The sequence below is a fragment of the Anneissia japonica genome, unplaced genomic scaffold (genome assembly GCF_011630105.1).
Source record: "Anneissia japonica isolate Jap-2015-1 unplaced genomic scaffold, ASM1163010v1 scaffold287704_len1198815_cov201, whole genome shotgun sequence".
NCBI classification, from domain to species: domain Eukaryota; kingdom Metazoa; phylum Echinodermata; class Crinoidea; order Comatulida; family Comatulidae; genus Anneissia; species Anneissia japonica.
In genome coordinates this window covers 851,466-869,359 of record NW_022731578.1, presented here as the reverse complement: position 1 = coordinate 869,359, position 17,894 = coordinate 851,466, and the positions used below count along the sequence as shown (strand labels likewise).

General features: G+C 33.1%; 3 protein-coding genes across 8 annotated transcripts in view; 2 read left to right on the top strand and 1 right to left on the bottom strand.

Annotated features, from left to right (window-relative positions):
• Positions 1 to 266: 266 nt before the first annotated feature.
• LOC117115451 (NADH dehydrogenase [ubiquinone] 1 alpha subcomplex assembly factor 2-like) lies at positions 267 to 4,196 on the top strand. Its single transcript, XM_033259266.1, has 5 exons — positions 267 to 454; positions 1,624 to 1,710; positions 1,886 to 2,001; positions 2,409 to 2,496; positions 2,797 to 4,196. The coding sequence occupies exons 1-5, from the start codon at positions 343 to 345 to the stop codon at positions 2,895 to 2,897; spliced, it is 504 nt and encodes a 167-aa protein (XP_033115157.1). The 5' UTR covers positions 267 to 342; the 3' UTR covers positions 2,898 to 4,196.
• A 3,760-nt stretch (positions 4,197 to 7,956) lies between these two features.
• Positions 7,957 to 17,482, bottom strand: LOC117115424 (DNA excision repair protein ERCC-8-like). Of its 6 annotated transcripts, none has more exons than XM_033259209.1 (10): positions 17,367 to 17,482; positions 15,970 to 16,186; positions 15,591 to 15,692; positions 15,121 to 15,326; positions 14,191 to 14,326; positions 13,392 to 13,495; positions 12,600 to 12,724; positions 11,199 to 11,396; positions 9,326 to 9,403; positions 7,957 to 9,195 (listed from the first exon to the last, which is right to left on the bottom strand). In XM_033259209.1, exons 2-10 carry the CDS (start codon positions 16,140 to 16,142, stop codon positions 9,136 to 9,138), a joined length of 1,182 nt encoding a protein of 393 aa, XP_033115100.1. In that variant the 5' UTR covers positions 16,143 to 16,186; positions 17,367 to 17,482; the 3' UTR covers positions 7,957 to 9,135. The 6 variants fall into 6 exon arrangements, with proteins under 6 accessions (XP_033115100.1, XP_033115097.1, XP_033115101.1 ...); XM_033259206.1 differs by having other exon boundaries at positions 15,970 to 16,183; positions 17,367 to 17,477; XM_033259210.1 differs by having other exon boundaries at positions 15,970 to 16,183; positions 17,275 to 17,413.
• Positions 17,483 to 17,499: 17 nt separating this feature from the next.
• Positions 17,500 to 17,894, top strand: part of LOC117115422 (serine/threonine-protein kinase Nek8-like) — an 8,369-nt gene continuing 7,974 nt past the window's right edge. The window contains exon 1 of the mRNA XM_033259205.1: positions 17,500 to 17,645. Coding sequence (XP_033115096.1) covers positions 17,599 to 17,645 — 47 coding nt within the window. The 5' untranslated portion in view covers positions 17,500 to 17,598. The remainder of the gene's footprint in view (positions 17,646 to 17,894) is intronic.

Below are 17,894 nucleotides of genomic sequence, written 5' to 3'. Positions count from 1 at the left end.
AAATAGTTATTGTTTTCATTTCTTCCCTTGTAAACACCACATAGCGCAATTGGTCGACATTAATTTTGTTTTCATTATCTATTACAATCATGCAATGACGACGATATCGATTTCTATCAAAATAAATGTAATTAACGGTAAATATGAATGGTTTATGTTGGAAATTTAATCCAGGTCTTCCCCTAAAAATAGAGATTACCACGCCCACACATCCACGACCAGACTGTTTTCCTAACAATTGAGTGCGCACTCCATCATAATAGGAACTCCAATCATCACTACACACTGATCTGACTCCATGTGTGAGATTTGCTTGGAATGTGATCGACGTTATGAATCATTATGAATTTTATTCGTGCAATTTTCAGATCATCAAAGGAAGTAAAGAAGCTAGTCGGCACTGACTATCTAGGCAATAAATATTACGAAATTCCGGAGGATGCTAAAGTGTTGGGTAGGCAGGCCTATCAACATCCACTTGTGACTTACCCCTTCTTCAAATCTTAGGCCCTGACCTAGCCTAGGCCTACTCTACTACTACACTAGGTTAGTAGGACCGTGTGCGAGATGTGTAGGACTAGGCATAGGCCTTGCACCTTCTTGGGCTGGGCTATGCTAGGCTTAGCCAACAACCTAGCTAGGCCAAGGTGTAAGCTAGTCCGATTTCCGTCCTAACTAGTACCAGACGAGGCTCAGTCGTGTTGCCAGGACTTGACAAGGGGGGTGGTGGGGTGCACCACCAGCAGGGGGAATTTGCCACCCCGTCGGACAGGCCTAGACCCCCTGTCGTCGGACGCCACAACGAGGATGTTGGATCAAAAATTTGAAAAATGATAATTTCCCTATCCAAATGCTATTTTGATTGCCAATCCCAAATATAAAATAATATTGTAAAATATTAAAATATGTCTGAAATCACAATTTTTACCATAAAAAACCCCTAAATACATACATAAGATTTTTAATTTCGGGACCCCTACCAATGCTCTAGTCAGACCCTTGGTTCAGCCCCCTCCGTCGGACCCATTGTCAACAAATTGCTGGAGCCACCGCTGTGGCCTGTGTGATGTGGGGGTCTGACAATTTTTTTGGAACTCCACTGTCAGGAATTTTAAGAATGTAGGCCTAAACCAATAATAATAATAATAATAATAATAATAATACTGTATGTAACTACTGTATTAATTAGTGTATTTTATATTAATGGACACAAACAAATTGAGAACTTTGAGGTGCTGCGATTTGCCCAACAGGGAGTTGGGTCTGGCATAAGCAGTCCAATGGAGTCTGACAATTTCTGATGTCGGGAAGTGAAGCCCTGGTAGTGTCCAGGCAGGGATAAAGCCCCTGGCTTCTTAAAAAACTGGCCAAATTTAATTCGGGTCTAAAAGAAATTCCCCTTGTTTGTTATCTTTCTTTTTTTAATTTTGATATACAGTTAAACTTGCCTAAGTCGACTGTGCCCAAGTCAAATAATTTCTAAGTCGATTTTATTTTATATGCCAAATTGTTGTGTTTTCCATTAATTAACAATCTGTAAGTCAAATTTTATCTAAGTCGAACAATATTTCAATGGCATTAAATCTTTTTCGAATTACTGTATACTGTATTTTTGGTTTGTAGGTGAAAAGCTAAAACAAAGAAGATTTGTAGAATCAAACATCAGCCATTATGAATATAAACCAGGAATGATACCATATGAATGGGAAGGTAGGTCTACATGTATAGAGGGCTCACTTTAAAAATTTGGTTTATGTATAACTATAAAGTTTTTGCACCAAGATCACATTTGCTGTATCAATAACATTATTGTAATGTAATAAGGGAAATGGAATAGTTAGAAATAATAATCTTCCTACACACAATAAATTTATGTTCTCTCTAGCTTGGATTAGGGGAAATCGCAAAGACCCGCCCACCCCAGAGGAGATCGCAAAGCGAGAAAATCAAACGCTTAAAGTACAACAACTAGCGAAAGCTTTAGAAGAAAAAGAAGCACAGGTGAAAAGAAATAGCTTTTGTTTCATAATGAGCAGCATAACCATAGTAACAAGATTTTCTATTTGCTTTTCAATTTTAACTGTAATTAATGATTAAAGTTGTGAAAATTAAAATACATCATGTGATGTAGATGTATATGTTGTACATTTTAATAACAGAGTACTCTATATATTTTGTGGTTGTTTATGTATTTTAATAACACTGATAATAATATCAGAATATTTTCTGGTAGACTTAATGTAATCATGTTTCAATATATAATATGCAATTTTCTACAGCACTATTGAATGGCGGTCAATCCTGCAATCATAAGGGACCTTTGATGCCCTATAACCAAGTGTTTGATGACTGGAATGCAACCACTTGTCATGTCACATCCATAACAAAGATTTACCTATTTTTTCAAGGTTGATGATGTGTCAGCTTGTATTGATGGTCAACAAAAACCTTTTGAGGATGTTACCAAACATGTAGAGGGTCATGCCAAATCTGAAGGTATGAAGAACTGATTTATCTACAGTATTTTTGTTTACAGTGTATACATTTCTTTTCTATTGGTTTGATACAGTAACTGGTAGTTTTTTGTGATTTATTATATGAAATACTACTGTATTGTAAAAAGGTGTATTATTGAATTTTATTGGGTTTGGCCTTTCATGGCCTTTTCAAGAATAAGAAAATTGAATCAAATTACTTTAATAAACTATATTTAGTATAATAGAAAAAGAGGATGTTTTACTGACAAATCCTGTGATTGTAATTAATGATTGGTTGTCATTTGTATTTGCATATTAGGCCACACATCCACATCAGAAATTGGCAGTAAAAGTGATGCAGCTAGCACAGAAAATGTCTTTAAACCTACTGCTTGGCAACCAGGAAAGAAGGGCAAATAACTGAAAAGCAAGATTACCAACAGCATGTAGAAATTTATAAAATATAAAATTTTAGTACAGTACTGTATATCCTCTATAACTTTAAGTGAAAAATTATTTATTGTCAAAGCAATATTTTTGATACTTGAGGATTGGTACTCTTTACCACCCAAGAGTAAAATGAATCGCTGTTAATAAAATAAAACTCATGACCAAATCTCAAACTATTTGTATAAGTAAAGATTGAGACTGACCCGTGGTGACCAGTAAAAGTTCCCCCCCCCACGATAAATTGGCTGATATGCTCAGGGATTGAACCTCAGATCATGGTATTGTAGGAAAAGTACTACCATCATCACAAATTGATTGGTTACAGTATATTGAGTTATCTTTCATACACTGTATGCTCTCATATCTGTCGTATGTCCGTTATTTACCAAACTTCTTTACCAATGAAAACTTATTTGATGTAATGTATGGTGGAATAAAAAAGTCTCAGAATCTTTCATGCCAAGTTGTGCTGCGTAACTACAAACCAAATATATGCCAACATGAATATTGAATGATTAAAATTTATTATTTACTATACTTTGATTTAATGTTTTATATATTGGAATCCAGTCACCACTGAAAAATGTTATAATTTATTACATAATTAAAATACAGTACTAATACATTGTGGTCTTAAAGATATACTGTCTGTCATAAGCTAAATTAATTGAATTAAATGTTTCTTCAGTAAATTAATTACTGTAAAATTTAATGAGGAAAAATTGTCCTCGCTAAATTAACAATAGATCCACATAATAAATACAGCAACTAGTGCATATATTTATTGCATAGATCCTTCAATTGGCTGGGAATTAATTTAACAATTTTTGTTGTTAGTTTGTAAATCAGTGACCTGTGATCATTGGAATTTCATAACTTATTTATTTATTCAAATGTTGAATTTATGAGGTTCATAAAATTTTTGTGACAGACCGTACATCTGTATTGAGGATAACCCAACACATTGTAACGGAACAAATTTGATCAGAAAAAAAAAAAAAAACAACAGAAAAGGAAAGATGAAAAATATTTTAAGATGTTATTTAACATTTTATTTGGTGTACAGTATTTAAGCTAAAAGTTTTTTGCATAAAATGTTCATTACTGCTTTTCCTCAAAATACTTGTCCTACTGCGATCAAGTGTTTGTTGCTGTGATCTGTTTCTACTTGCTTGATTTCGACAATCCAATATTCTTCAATGTTACTCTACCTTCATTATGACAGATGCTACACAGGGAATATGAATAAAATCACATTGACTAATTGTCTTTCTTTGAGCGCCCTCTCGCTTTTGCCTGGTTTGATTCACGTTTAGCTTTTCGTTTTTTATCCTTCTCTCTCTTCTCAATATCCTTATACAGAATATATGACAAAATCCCACTGATTATAAATAAAGGGCTCAACACAAGCAAAATAGTGTAAAGAAATCCATAGGGATCCTTGAGGATCCATAGAAGAACGTTTTCTCTGAGCCAGTGTTTCAACGTTCCTGGTTCCAACTGGCTACCTTCATCATCCATGGCTCCGAGTCTGTCAGTATCATCTACCATGTCATCTGCCATTTCCTGAAAATTATTTAATTATAAAATACTTTAAGAATTAGTATCAATTCCAGAGGTTTATTCTGGAGAACATAGTTTAACAGACTTAAGATTGGATATGAAAGCGAATTAAAAAAGATATTTTCTAAAAAAGGTAATACCAGGAACACTATCAAACTCTACACCTAGTATACAGTCAGGGGTGGCGCCAGAGGGGGGGGGGCTGGGGGGCACTTTCAAGAATGAGGATTTGAAAATAAATTAAATGGTTACATTGCATACTCTTTGTTTCTTGCTTTATTCAAAATGTTTTGGTTTTGGAAGCTGATGTCAACATTAGAAAGCATAGCCTACATGAAGTCATATTATAGTAACTCGATGCCTATCAAATAAGTAGTAAAAATTCGCCATAATTCATCAAATATCCGTGGCTTCCAGGGGGCGAAACCCCCACCGGGGGGCCCTAGGCAGCCCCCCCAGCCAAGTGAGACTCGATTCGCTCCACTAGGCCCCCTTTAGTCGGGCAGGTCCCGGCACCACCCCTGTATACAGTAGGCATACCCATTTAATTTTCTTTGTATTCGGTAAGAACAAAATTTTTGTCTATGCACAGAGAAGGACTTTGTAATTTGTTTTCTTTATTTTTTTTTATTCATTTGATACAGTAAAAAAATTAATGAAATATGTTAATTAAAGAGGTAATTTTCAGAAATCTTGTCTTTATCACAAGTCCATCCATAGAAAATAAGGGCCACGCCCCTTTTTGATTGGAAGCACTACTTGAACAGTCAGTAGGCTAGACAATCTGAACATCTTGTTTGTAAACAGCAGTTTTTCTTTTATAAATGAAGATATGTGATGACTCGATGAGGGGATAAAATTGCAGAAAGCACCATGGTCACATGTCCTGTTAATATGCAAATCAGTTGAGGGGCGCTAATTCGCAAAATATGGTGACTTTTAACTACTTGACCGTGATTTATTTGGGATGGGGCTAATGCACTTTTGCACACCCCATCTAAAATCAAAAGCTACTATATAAAATATTCATAGACATTTGGGGGGGGGGGAGAGAAGTGCTCCCCCTCCCTACCCTAGATACGCCACAGCATTTATCAAACATTATGGTAATTTGAGATACACCCATTAACACTTTCTTCATGAGGGGAATTAGTATATAATGAAGAAACATCAAGTGAACAGTATTATCAGGTTAATTTGAAATTTAGTTAATTTTATGGATAAAGTCTGTGGAGTCCTGAATGTACGAGAAGAGCAACAACAATGGGTCTTAATAAATCATCCACATACAGTATTCAGAGATCTTTTTCAGTAGCAGCATCGTTGCCCAAAATGATGGGTCTGCCAGGATGGTCAGCTTCCTACAGCTTTGCATATACAGTATATATTTTATACAATGAATAAATAAATCTTGAATTTATGCATCTGTTATTAGTGGAGGAAAATATTTTTCTAATCTATTTTGAATCACAGTAAAGTATACCTGTCTCTTATACACATCTAGGGCCTAGGCCTACCACTCTACTCGGCCGCCCGGGCCTAACTATTCACCAACACATGGTTTTAAACCATTAATTAACAACTAAATAAATACTTATCAGAAGTATATTTATCGCAAACGGACAATTTAAGTTATTCTTACTTTAATCAGCGTTCCAAACGTCTTTTGCCTAGGCTTGGCTAGGCTATAGAGTAGGCCTATCTATCTAATTAATGACTAATGCAATTCTGCCGCGACAACAGCACAAATAATTATACAAAGCAAAAAGCAAAGGGCTAGGGATTAACTATTAATCTAATGAATAATTCATGAGGTTTTGCTCAACTTGTACCTACCATAAACCAGCAAAGAAACACGGATAAACAAAATCGCTACCTATTCCATTCCGTAGATGGGTGTGTCTATAAAACAAAGACCCTTAAATATTTCTTGATATTCCTAATTTTTTCCAATAAAATAATGGAATAGGTGCTTGGTGACTGTTTTATGATGACTTTGAAATACTTTCAATAAGATAATTGATAAATGAAGGTCTTCGTTTTCCGTGTCTTCGGTCTTCGTTTTGTACGTAGACACCCATATAGGGTGAAGACCCTTGACAATTTCACAAACAGACGCAAAAAAAAAAAAAAAAATCGTAATTTTGAGTTTGTGACAGCCTGGTGTATTATCATCAAAATAAGGAGAAAAAATAGGGGTCTTCGTTTTACAGACACCCCCTGCCGTAGATGTGCAGGGCCTTATCGACAAGGGAAAAAAAAATCAAAAAAGCGACCTGTAAATCAAGTTAGGGGGAGTGGAATGTTAACAATTTTTAGAGTGAAAGAATTCACTTAAATGCTCACTGAGTTGTTCTGAAGAACAATCAGATGGGAGAAAAGTGTAAGGTTACCACTCAATTTTTTAGAGAGCTTTTTGGTCCGCATTGCTTCAGCATTCTGCCAACGCTTCTTCTGGCTGATAATTTCATGGGTCATCCATTTGCATTCAGGATGAATGATAGAAACATTTCTAGATACACAAGGAGCATTAAAGATGTATTGTCCCTTGCTAATGTAAAAAAATAATAAAAAATAAATTTGCCCATTCTGCAATAACATACAAATTATACTAACTTGTGCATAGAAATTATTGAATTTAAAAATGTGTACCCTGATTTTTAAACCAGAAAAATATGATAAAAGTAATAAAACACTTCCAGTGACTGGAAGTGTTTCTATCATTTTTTGCTGTAAACTGATGGGTAGACATTTTTTAAATACACTAATTGCTATGTTCAAGTTGATAACTTTTATGTTACTTCAAAAATGGGCAAGTTAATTTCAAAAAATATTTTTATGATTTTTTTGTATTTAGCATGGGACAATACATTTTTAAAGATATCAGTGTAGCAAAACCAAACATTTGGCTTCTTGGGCTGCAGGGACATGATGTTGGCCTCAAATTGTCCTATAAATAAATTTGCAAAAGATGGAGATATTTTTTAGGCCCATCGCTGTGCTATGATATTGGAGATAATGACCATCACCAAATACAAAATTATTATTGGTCAAAAATCAGGAAAATAAGTTCACGTGGTAGATGGTAATTTGAGATACACCCATTAACACTTTCTTCATGAGGGGAATTAGTATATAATGAAGAAACATCAAGTGAACAGTATTATCAGGTTAATTTGAAATTTAGTTAATTTTATGGATAAAGTCTGTGGAGTCCTGAATGTACGAGAAGAGCAACAACAATGGGTCTTAATAAATCATCCACATACAGTATTCAGAGATCTTTTTCAGTAGCAGCATCGTTGCCCAAAATGATGGGTCTGCCAGGATGGTCAGCTTCCTACAGCTTTGCATATACAGTATATATTTTATACAATGAATAAATAAATCTTGAATTTATGCATCTGTTATTAGTGGAGGAAAATATTTTTCTAATCTATTTTGAATCACAGTAAAGTATACAAAGTAAGCAATTAAATTTCATGTTTATTTTTTTATAGCTTAACAAAAGATAGTACAATATAGTTTATGATACACTATGGTACAGATCTCAATATTTTAATTATAGAGTATATAAAATACCTGTTGACAAGTGGAATTACTGGCGCACAGATTAACGATGCGATGTAAAGTATTAGAACAAAAGACTGCTGTTACCTTTCAGTAGAACAAACACAGCTATTAAAATCTAAGGAATGGTTTTTAATTTATTTTCCAAAATACAATTACATAAAATTGAAAAACGTTAAGTTGTTACAAAACATTTAAAAAACACTGATTATGATTACCCGTAACTAATGATTAGCCATATATTTGTTATTTATTTATTTTAGTACTACATAGTGCCTATTCCATTAGGTTACAAAGCTCTTTGTTGTCCCTGGTCATTAGGTCTACATGCTAAAATGTTGCTGCTATATTGGCGCAGTAGCAGGCAACCCCACAAGGCACCCATTTATACCCCTGGGTGTAGAGAAGTAATGTAGATAAAGTGCCTTGCTCAAGGACACAAGCAAAATGCACAGCGAGGAATTAAAACCCCAACAACGAGGTTGGGAAACCAAACCGTTACTGCTGCGCCAAACTGCTTCCACAAAATTTACTGATTATGACTACTAAGGGGACACCAAAACCTTAAGTCCAAATTAATCTGTATGTGAATAAAAATCTTCAGTATTAGTTGGCCCAGTTTCAATGAATTTGAGGTTTGTTTGTGGCCTCATTTTGACAGGCATCCTATTCCTCTTACTGGCGCCCCCAAGTTGTAAAAAATTAATTTAAAAAAAGAGAACTCTACTAGAAAATTCTTCTGCAGCACAGGCATCTGAAACCTTGCAGTGACAAACTTATTAGTCTTTTGCAAGATGTAAACACGTAAACGTAAAATTTATATCGAGATCCTTGAAGAGTTTTATAAATTATGCATCCTGATCTCACAGAAACTAGTGTTACTGATGTTCCTTAAATATATTTTTATCAAGTATTTTAAGCATAACTCTTATCCCCTCCAGTGCCAAACAAGAGTACCCCTACTTCACCTCCTTCATTAAATACTATCCTGCGGCTTTCTTTGTTCGGCGTTTGGCCTCAGTCTGGAATGTTGGAGCGTATTTCCATATAAATATCAAAATAGTCCTTTAACCCCTCAATCCTCATCCGAGCTCCAAGTATCTGCAATATTTTTCTGTCCTTTCTTACCATCCTCCTAGAAAACCAATATTGAATCAAATTATAATCAATCAGTTTCATAGAAAATAAGATATTTAGATATTAATAATATGGTTACTAAAACTTTTACTATATTTACTATTAAAACATTTTAAACAATAATTTACCATAGTGGGTTGTAGTTCCCGGTCAATTTCTGGTTCCCAAATTAAGATGTTGCTGTCGTTGCCAGCACTATACAGCTCCTGTTCCAAAAATATTTAGAAAAATTTAGCATCACATTAACCATTACATTAAGCACACAACCATCTGAATTGAATTAATTTAAATAAATCTGAAGCATCACTGAAGTACAGATTAGCAGTAACCTCAAAAAATTAATAAAAGTGTGTTTTTTTATCCATCATTTTATTTGATTTGACTTATTTTGAAATATCCATAAATAGTACAAAAACAAAAATAGGCAAGAAAGTTTGCCTTACAAAACACACAGACATGAGAAACACTAAAAAAAAAATAAACTGGATATAACAAGGATAACACAAGAAGCTTTAAAAACAATTTATTAACAAACTTATTTCCATTGTCTTATGTATGCATCCTGCCAACAATGGTCTGTATGCGCATCACATGTCTCCCCTTCCACCATTCATTGATTAAACACATACTTAGTTCCCTGGGGTTAGGATTTCTATAACATTGCAGCAAGTAACTAGCGCATGGCTGGTGGGTGGAGAAAGACATCTAAAGATAAAGTGTCTTGCCTTGCAAAGGACACACCAACCACCCACCACTATCATCATCATTGATTTCTTTCTTTTTAATCACCTCAACAGTGTGTTTATGTTATTTTATTTATTTATTTTATGTTATTTTATTTATTTATTTTATGTTATTTTATTTATTTATTTTATGTTATTTTATTTATTTATTTTATGTTATTTTATTTATTTATTTTATGTTATTTTATTTATTTATTTTATGTTATTTTATTTATTTATTTTATGTTATTTTATTTATTTATTTTATGTTATTTTATTTATTTATTTTATGTTATTTTATTTATTTATTTTATGTTATTTTATTTATTTATTTTATGTTATTTTATTTATTTATTTTATGTTATTTTATTTATTTATTTTATGTTATTTTATTTATTTATTTTATGTTATTTTATTTATTTATTTTATGTTATTTTATTTATTTATTTTATGTTATTTTATTTATTTATTTTATGTTATTTTATTTATTTATTTTATGTTATTTTATTTATTTATTTTATGTTATTTTATTTATTTATTTTATTTTATTTAATTTATTAAATTTATTAATTTATTATTAATTAATTAATTAATTAATTAATTAATTAATTAATTTATTTATTTATTTATTAATTAATTAATTAATTAATTAATTAATTAATTATCCCAGCCAACAGCAAACATAAAATTCGCCACTTACAGGAGGGAACACAAACATCGAATGGATACATAAATATAGTAAACAAAAAGTAATAATGATATAATAATAATAATAATAACAATGTGATAATAATATCAGATTAAGTGGCCTAATATGTAAAATATTTCTAACACTGTTACTGAACATAGAGAAATTATCACTAAAAATATCAATATCAGGATTCCTTAAACCAAGAGAATTATAAGCTAAGCTTAATCTACTAATAAAACCATTTTTAAGCATGTTAAGTCTACTAAAGGGAATATGAAAAGTTGGATTATTTCTAAGACGCTGACTGGGGACTCTAAGACTAAAATTACTTAACAAATCGCAATCGAAAAAGGAATTAACACATTTATATAAAAAAACAAGATCAAAATACTGCCTACGGGACTCCGGAGATTGAATGTAAGGAATGTTGTGGTTATGGTTGTGGCTGATGTAGCGCAAGAAGCGATTATGTAATCGATGAATACGATGAATTTTAGCTTTATTTGGTGCTCTAAACATGTGGCAATGTATTTTTATTATCATTGTAATAATGTCTTTTGTGATACACAACATATCTGCAGCACAAACCTGGAATAATGGATGGAAAGTACAGGCGTTGACTCTGCTATAATGCCCAGTAAGATTCACTACCGGCCTGCCAGAGTGGATTTCAAACACACATATATCACTCAACGATGGCACAAATACCAAATCATCTGAAGCATCACTAGATACACAAAGCTTTAAGTTCCTTCTTGTATTATTCAAAATTTTGCCGTAGTTTATCTGAAAATGAATCAATTTCATCACAAAATAATAACAATAACAACAAGAGCACTTAGTAGAGAGCATATCTCTGCCCACCGCAAATCCCTTTCTATAAAATAAACCTCCCAAAAAAAAAAGTTCCTAACTTACTTCAACCACTACCACCCCAACTCATTTCGCTCCACTTCTCTTCAAAAACGCACAATAAATTGCCAATCTCTTTCTATAAAATAATTCCTCAAAAATATGTTCCCACATTCCTACCACCAACCACAATCTACTTTAAAAACATACACTAACAAAAGTTAGAGCTCATAAACAATCTTCCCAATCTCTTACTTTAAAAAAGTTACACTAACACGAAAGTTTCACTTAGATGAGTTAATTAGTTTTTGAGATATCTGATCTGCGATGTTTTGCTTTGAAGGGTGCATATCTATAGGCACAAAAATATAATCACTTCATTTTTCGAACGCCTTCCATTGTATCAGTTGTACACCTCAGTTGTACACATGCCAATTCCTTACATGTTCTGATTTAACATACTAGCACATTTTACCCTTTATAGCTGACAAACAAAATGCATGCATGATATTTTGTACACAAGAAAAACTGAAACAGCAAAGCGTTACACACACACACACACACACACACACACACACCCAAACACACGAAACGGAAACACATATCTCCTGGCGGAATAATAAAAATATTAATACTGTAATAATAATAATAATAATAATACTAACAATAATAATAATACTAATAGTAATGTGTTGTGCACTGGTATCCATCCATAAAGATGCTCACATTGACACAATAGTACACTTAATAGTTAAAATTAATTTGTTTATAATTAATAATACTAATACTAATAATAATACTAATAGTAATAATAATAATAATAATAATTATATACTAATAATAATAATAATAATAATTATATACTAATAATAATAATAACAATAATAATGAAAATGTGTTGTGCACTGGTATCCATCCATAAAGATGCTCACATTGACACAATAGTGCACTTAATAGTTAAAATTAATTTGTTTATAATTAATTTAATAAATAATTCAATTAAGATAAAAAAGCCTGCTTTCAACCTGTTACTGTTTAATTAGTCATATATCATTCCCTTAACTAAGCGACTTATACTCAGCCAAAAATGAAACAACTTAAGTTTCATGTATACCATTACTTAAGAACGCTACTTACCAATGTGTTTCTACCTGTCATTACATCCCATAATCTTAATCGGTCGTCTGTGCCGCAGCTGAGCAGGTTTAATCCATCGCTTGTAAAGCACAGGCCTGTCACATGACCATTGTGTGCAGTGCTTACTGCAAAGTATTGAAAACAAAATTCTCATAAAATTTGTATCTTGGAATTTGTATACCTGCTAACAAACGACCTAACTTTAGGGGCTTCAAAGTGCTGGAGAACGGGGCAGTGCAAATGATTCTTCTGCCACTTATGCCGTTTTTCGTTATTAGTTTTCTTTGTAGTATCAGGATATTTCATGGTTATGTTTCTTTTTATTTATGTAAAGCGCACAGGAGCAACTTTCTTGTATTATGTGCTCTATAAGACTTTATTATTATTATTATTATTATTATTATTATTATTATTATTATTATTATTATAATCTAGGCTTCTTCTGTAGTAATCAACTCAAGACTCAAGATTTATTAAGTCATTGGTTTTTGTTGTAAATATTTTCTTTTTGCTTTGTAATGCAAGAGGTCATCTTCAAATTAGCTTGCTTGATGAGCAATCATCTTAACAATTTCATTGAGTAAATGATAATAAACTACATGATGATATATTATGCAGGTACAGTATCTGCATCTAGATCTGTTTTTTTATCTGCATAAACGCCTGGTGTTGCTATCCCGTGCAGTGTGAAGATAATGTCATTCAGTGCACAAACGCCTGGTGTTGCTATCCTGTGCAGTGTGCAGGCAAATGTCATTCAGATTCAAATGTTTATTCAAATTCTGTCTGTACCTGCTGCAGTGCTTGCTGCTCCTTTTTCTCCATTGTGCTGATCCAAAACCATCAAACTGCCCTTTGACCTGCGGATGTCCCAAAGCATCACACGGTTGTCTTGACTGCAAGAAAAAAGAAATTCTAAACAATCACAGTCAGAATTAAAAAAAAATTACAATTAAAAAGGATGGACCCAGAGAAAAATCTCAGTAGGGACAATGTGACGTGGGAAGTACCAAGCATATCATTCTTCAGTAGGTTACATAGCATTGATACTTAGATGCTGCTTGGTTTACTGCCCTTACGTTGCTGGGTTACATATCTCTTTGCGGCTCTGTTCACACAGTTAACAGGAACCAGACTACAAACATACGCACTCACCCGCTCGTGCGTTCATACAAGAAAATCCCCGATCCAGATACCAAGAAGATGATGATCGGATCACTGGCCAATAGAAAACTGCAAATTGGAATGCGTATGTGTGATTGATTAACGATAGAAACGGGCACAACTTGCCAACCGATGATGCTTGCTAACCATTAGCGTATCCAGATCCCGGTAACGGCGTTAACCAATTAGGCGTTTACACACGGGTGCTAACGGTTAGCTCCCAATCCGGGTATTATGATGCTGCTCAATTCAAAGAGCTTAAATGACGTTGCTAGGTTACATATTTCTTTACTGCACATTATTGTTGTTTAGTAGGTTACATAGTATTGCTACCTGGATAGTGCTCGGTTTAAAGAGCTTACCTGGACATTGCTAGGTTACATATCTCTTTACGCATTATTGTTGTTTTGTAGGTTACATAACTTACCTGGATGTGGCTAGTTGGAATTCGTCTTTATTTGACCACTTAACAGCCATTACTGGACCCTTGTGACCTTTGAGTGTGTGTGTTGATGACCCATTACGAAGATCACATAATGTCACCAATGAAGATGCTGTTCCAACTTCAGTACAGACATGAACAAGCAAAGAAAAAAACAAAATATGATTGAGTGACGAACTTGCTTTTGAAATGAAAGAGTAATTTTACTGTGTAAAACAAATAAACATATATTCATAATAATAAGGAATGATTAGAAGAATAATGAACTTGTAAAGAACATTATGCCAACGATTGTTATAATTACTAATTATTGAAAGGTCAATAGACCGAACTGAGTCACCAGAGATGACGTCATCGTGATTTCACCGAGTGGGTATGAATTTGTAAACATTGGCCAAAGTGCTATGCTAATGCACTGAGTGGAGTCAAAAGTGGTAAATCGTCTAAAATGAATACATTTTGAATGATTCATAGATTCATGAAACAAAGGTTGATTTAAAGTAAATTTCCATTCAGACTAAAAATATGAAGAGTTATATGAAGAAATATGACTCAAAAGTTTGACATTTATTACAGAAATATTTACCAAGGCTTTGTGATAAGTTATTTTACGATAAAATGTACAAACAAATAAGTTTATGGAGTTCAAAAACTGTCAAACTTTACTCGAGCAGAGGATTATTATTATGTGAAAAAACTGCCACCTAGCAGTTTGTTTTGATGTTATACCCACTATAACAGCTTTGGTTTGGTGACTAATGAAAAATAATGTTGCTTATATAAATTTGGCCTATGATAAGGGTCTAATAATAAGTTATATAATAAGAAAAATAAAATATAATAATAAAATATAAATGGCAATGGTGAGTACAGTTCATGATGAAAACACAATGAAGAAAAATATTAAAAACATACCACATATAAGGCAGTGTTTCATGGCAATAGACGACATGTTGTGGCAGTAGATTGGTTTTTCAAAGGTGAATTTCTCAGCAGGTACGAGAGCATTGGTATCCCATACCTTCAAGGTGTTATCCATCGCACTTGAGGTAAACATACCGGTATCATGTGGATACCACTGCACGGTTTCAACGCTGTACTTGTGCGCATGTTTATTTGATCTGAGAAGTAAATGTGGCAAAAAATTATTAATAAAATAATATATAACAAACTATTAAATTTTATGCGACAAATAAAAGTGATATGTCCATATTTGGTTGTAATATGACATCATCATGCCCATATATGGGCACATCATACAAACTTGTTGCATAAAACTTGGTAGTGTGCACAAGGCAATACATTATATTTCAACCATTATAGTTCATAGTTACATTCATTTTGAATATATTTAAATCAGGAGATAAATATGCTAAATGATATACCTGCTTATGGAACAGACTGAGGAGCATGTGAAGTTTGAGGGCGCTGGTCTACATTCAATATCATATATTACTATACCACTGTCAGCTCCACCAGATAACAAACTGAAAATATACAATCAATTAATAAAACAATCCGTCACTCACTAAACTCAGTCAACAAGAAATCAATATTGGTAAGTAAACACATACACAAACACACAACAAAAAACAAAACAAAACAAAACAAAAATTTAAAAAAATTATAATTTGAAATGGTAATCATTAATCATTGGTTCCAGAAAATATAAAATTGTAATTGTGTGATGTCATTTTGTTGATTGATAAAGTATTTTAAAAGTACATTGAGTTTGACTTTAAAGTTCACAAGTAGGTAACTTACTATTTCCCTTCAGAAGGGTCAATATCTAAGCAGTTGACAGCACCTGAGTGTATACGTTGTACGTCTCTGGTTTTGCTTAGCTCCAGGCTGTAAATCCGTCTCGTTATTTCTGCTCTCATCAACTCCAAACTAGAGAGAATTCCTCTTTCCTGATAACTCAGGAACTTTAACATTCTTAAGCTATGGATGGCAACACAGCCTCATGATCTTTGGTCTGCTAGATGATAATTATATTAAAGTCATGATGAAGCAATAATATAATAATGTTAAGTTGTACTGCTTGGCCTGGAATCTACAAATAGTAGTTAGCTGATGAATGTCTCTTTTTTAGAAAATAGTTTAATTATTTATTAAGGTTTTAACTTTTAATTACAGAGAAACACTTTGTGGTTTTTAGCTACTTTTAAACATTTTTTACAGTTTTTCCATTTTATGAATTTAAACAGTTTTAACCACAACATGTTTCGATAGTTCAACCAACATTATCAAGTGAGAGTAACTACTGCTAAACACTAAGCTTATATATACCTAAAAAGTAATGAATCTTAAGTTGATAATCAAGGAGGCCTTTTACATTTGGTTGGGAACAACCACTTAAACAAGCAGCTGACACATTTCAATATTGATTTAACACTTTAGTTGCCTCATTCATTCTGTCTTCCCATATTGGTCTAAACTGCATCAACTTATTCTTTCATTACGCCTTAGCTACTGTAAGCTTAGTATATACAGTAGTCACTTTCAATTAATAATGATGGTTGAACCATCAAAACATGTTGTGGACTTTTTTATATATATGAAATACATTGCTGCATTTGTACTATTTTTCCATTTTATTTTTATTTCTATGTTTTTATTATGTAGGCCTACCGATCTTGATTTCTTTTGTTTTAGTGAATTATTGCATTGGCATTGTACTGTATTTTTATTTATATATTATTACATTTTTTATACTCATATTCTGCCAAGCAATACAATTTTCTGTATTTTTATATTTACCAATAATAATATAAATACAATCTTCAACCTTGAATAGTGTAGTTAATATGACATGATTTTCTTCTGCGATAGCCAGTAACCGAATAAATTAAAAAAGCCTGAATCAAACCTAAAGTAGACCTAGGCCTAGGCTAGACTCTCATTCCTCCTAGTCTAGTGACAACACACCCAAGTGCTACACCTGGCTGAAGCAAAATGCCTACTATGCCTAGCTAGGCTAGATAGGCCATAACGGTTATGATAACCCCGCTAAAGTTACGACTGTGCCTCTGTTATTAAAGAGAAGCAATAAAGTTACTTACTTACTTAGAAGAAAGCAATGAATACTCTCTTCAGTACACTGTCTAGAGAAGGAGCTAAGCTAGGCTTATTTAGTTAGAGGCCCTATTTTTACTTACTATAAATAATTGATACTTTGTAGTTTTCATTTTCGCATATCCACCGGAGGAAAGACGACAGGCGATTACGCAACAAAAACACCAGCCGCATTACATTTTTCTCATACTTACTGTGTGACGGCAGTGGTGTAGACTACGTTAATACCTCCATGGTAGGACTGAGGGCGGAATCATCAGTTTGTAAAAAAAAAGTAAATAAAACACAGAGAAAAAAAAAACATTCATATAGAACATGGAAAACTATGAAAAACTAAGAATTGTTGGCCGCGGAGCCTTTGGGTAAGTATTATATATGATGTGTTTTTATATCTCGGTACATCTATTTCAGTTTCAGAGCAAATTTTTGTAATTTTAAGGAGGATTATTTAAGCTAGTCTAGGCCTAGCCCAGACTAAGCCTCTAGTGTAGTGGTGTAGGTATCCTAGCCAAGGCTTAGGCCTACTACTACTGTAGCCCAGTAGTACTAGCAAATTGGGTGGGTAGCGCCTGTAGTAGCAGACCTAAGACTATTCCTGGCTAGGCCTAGCC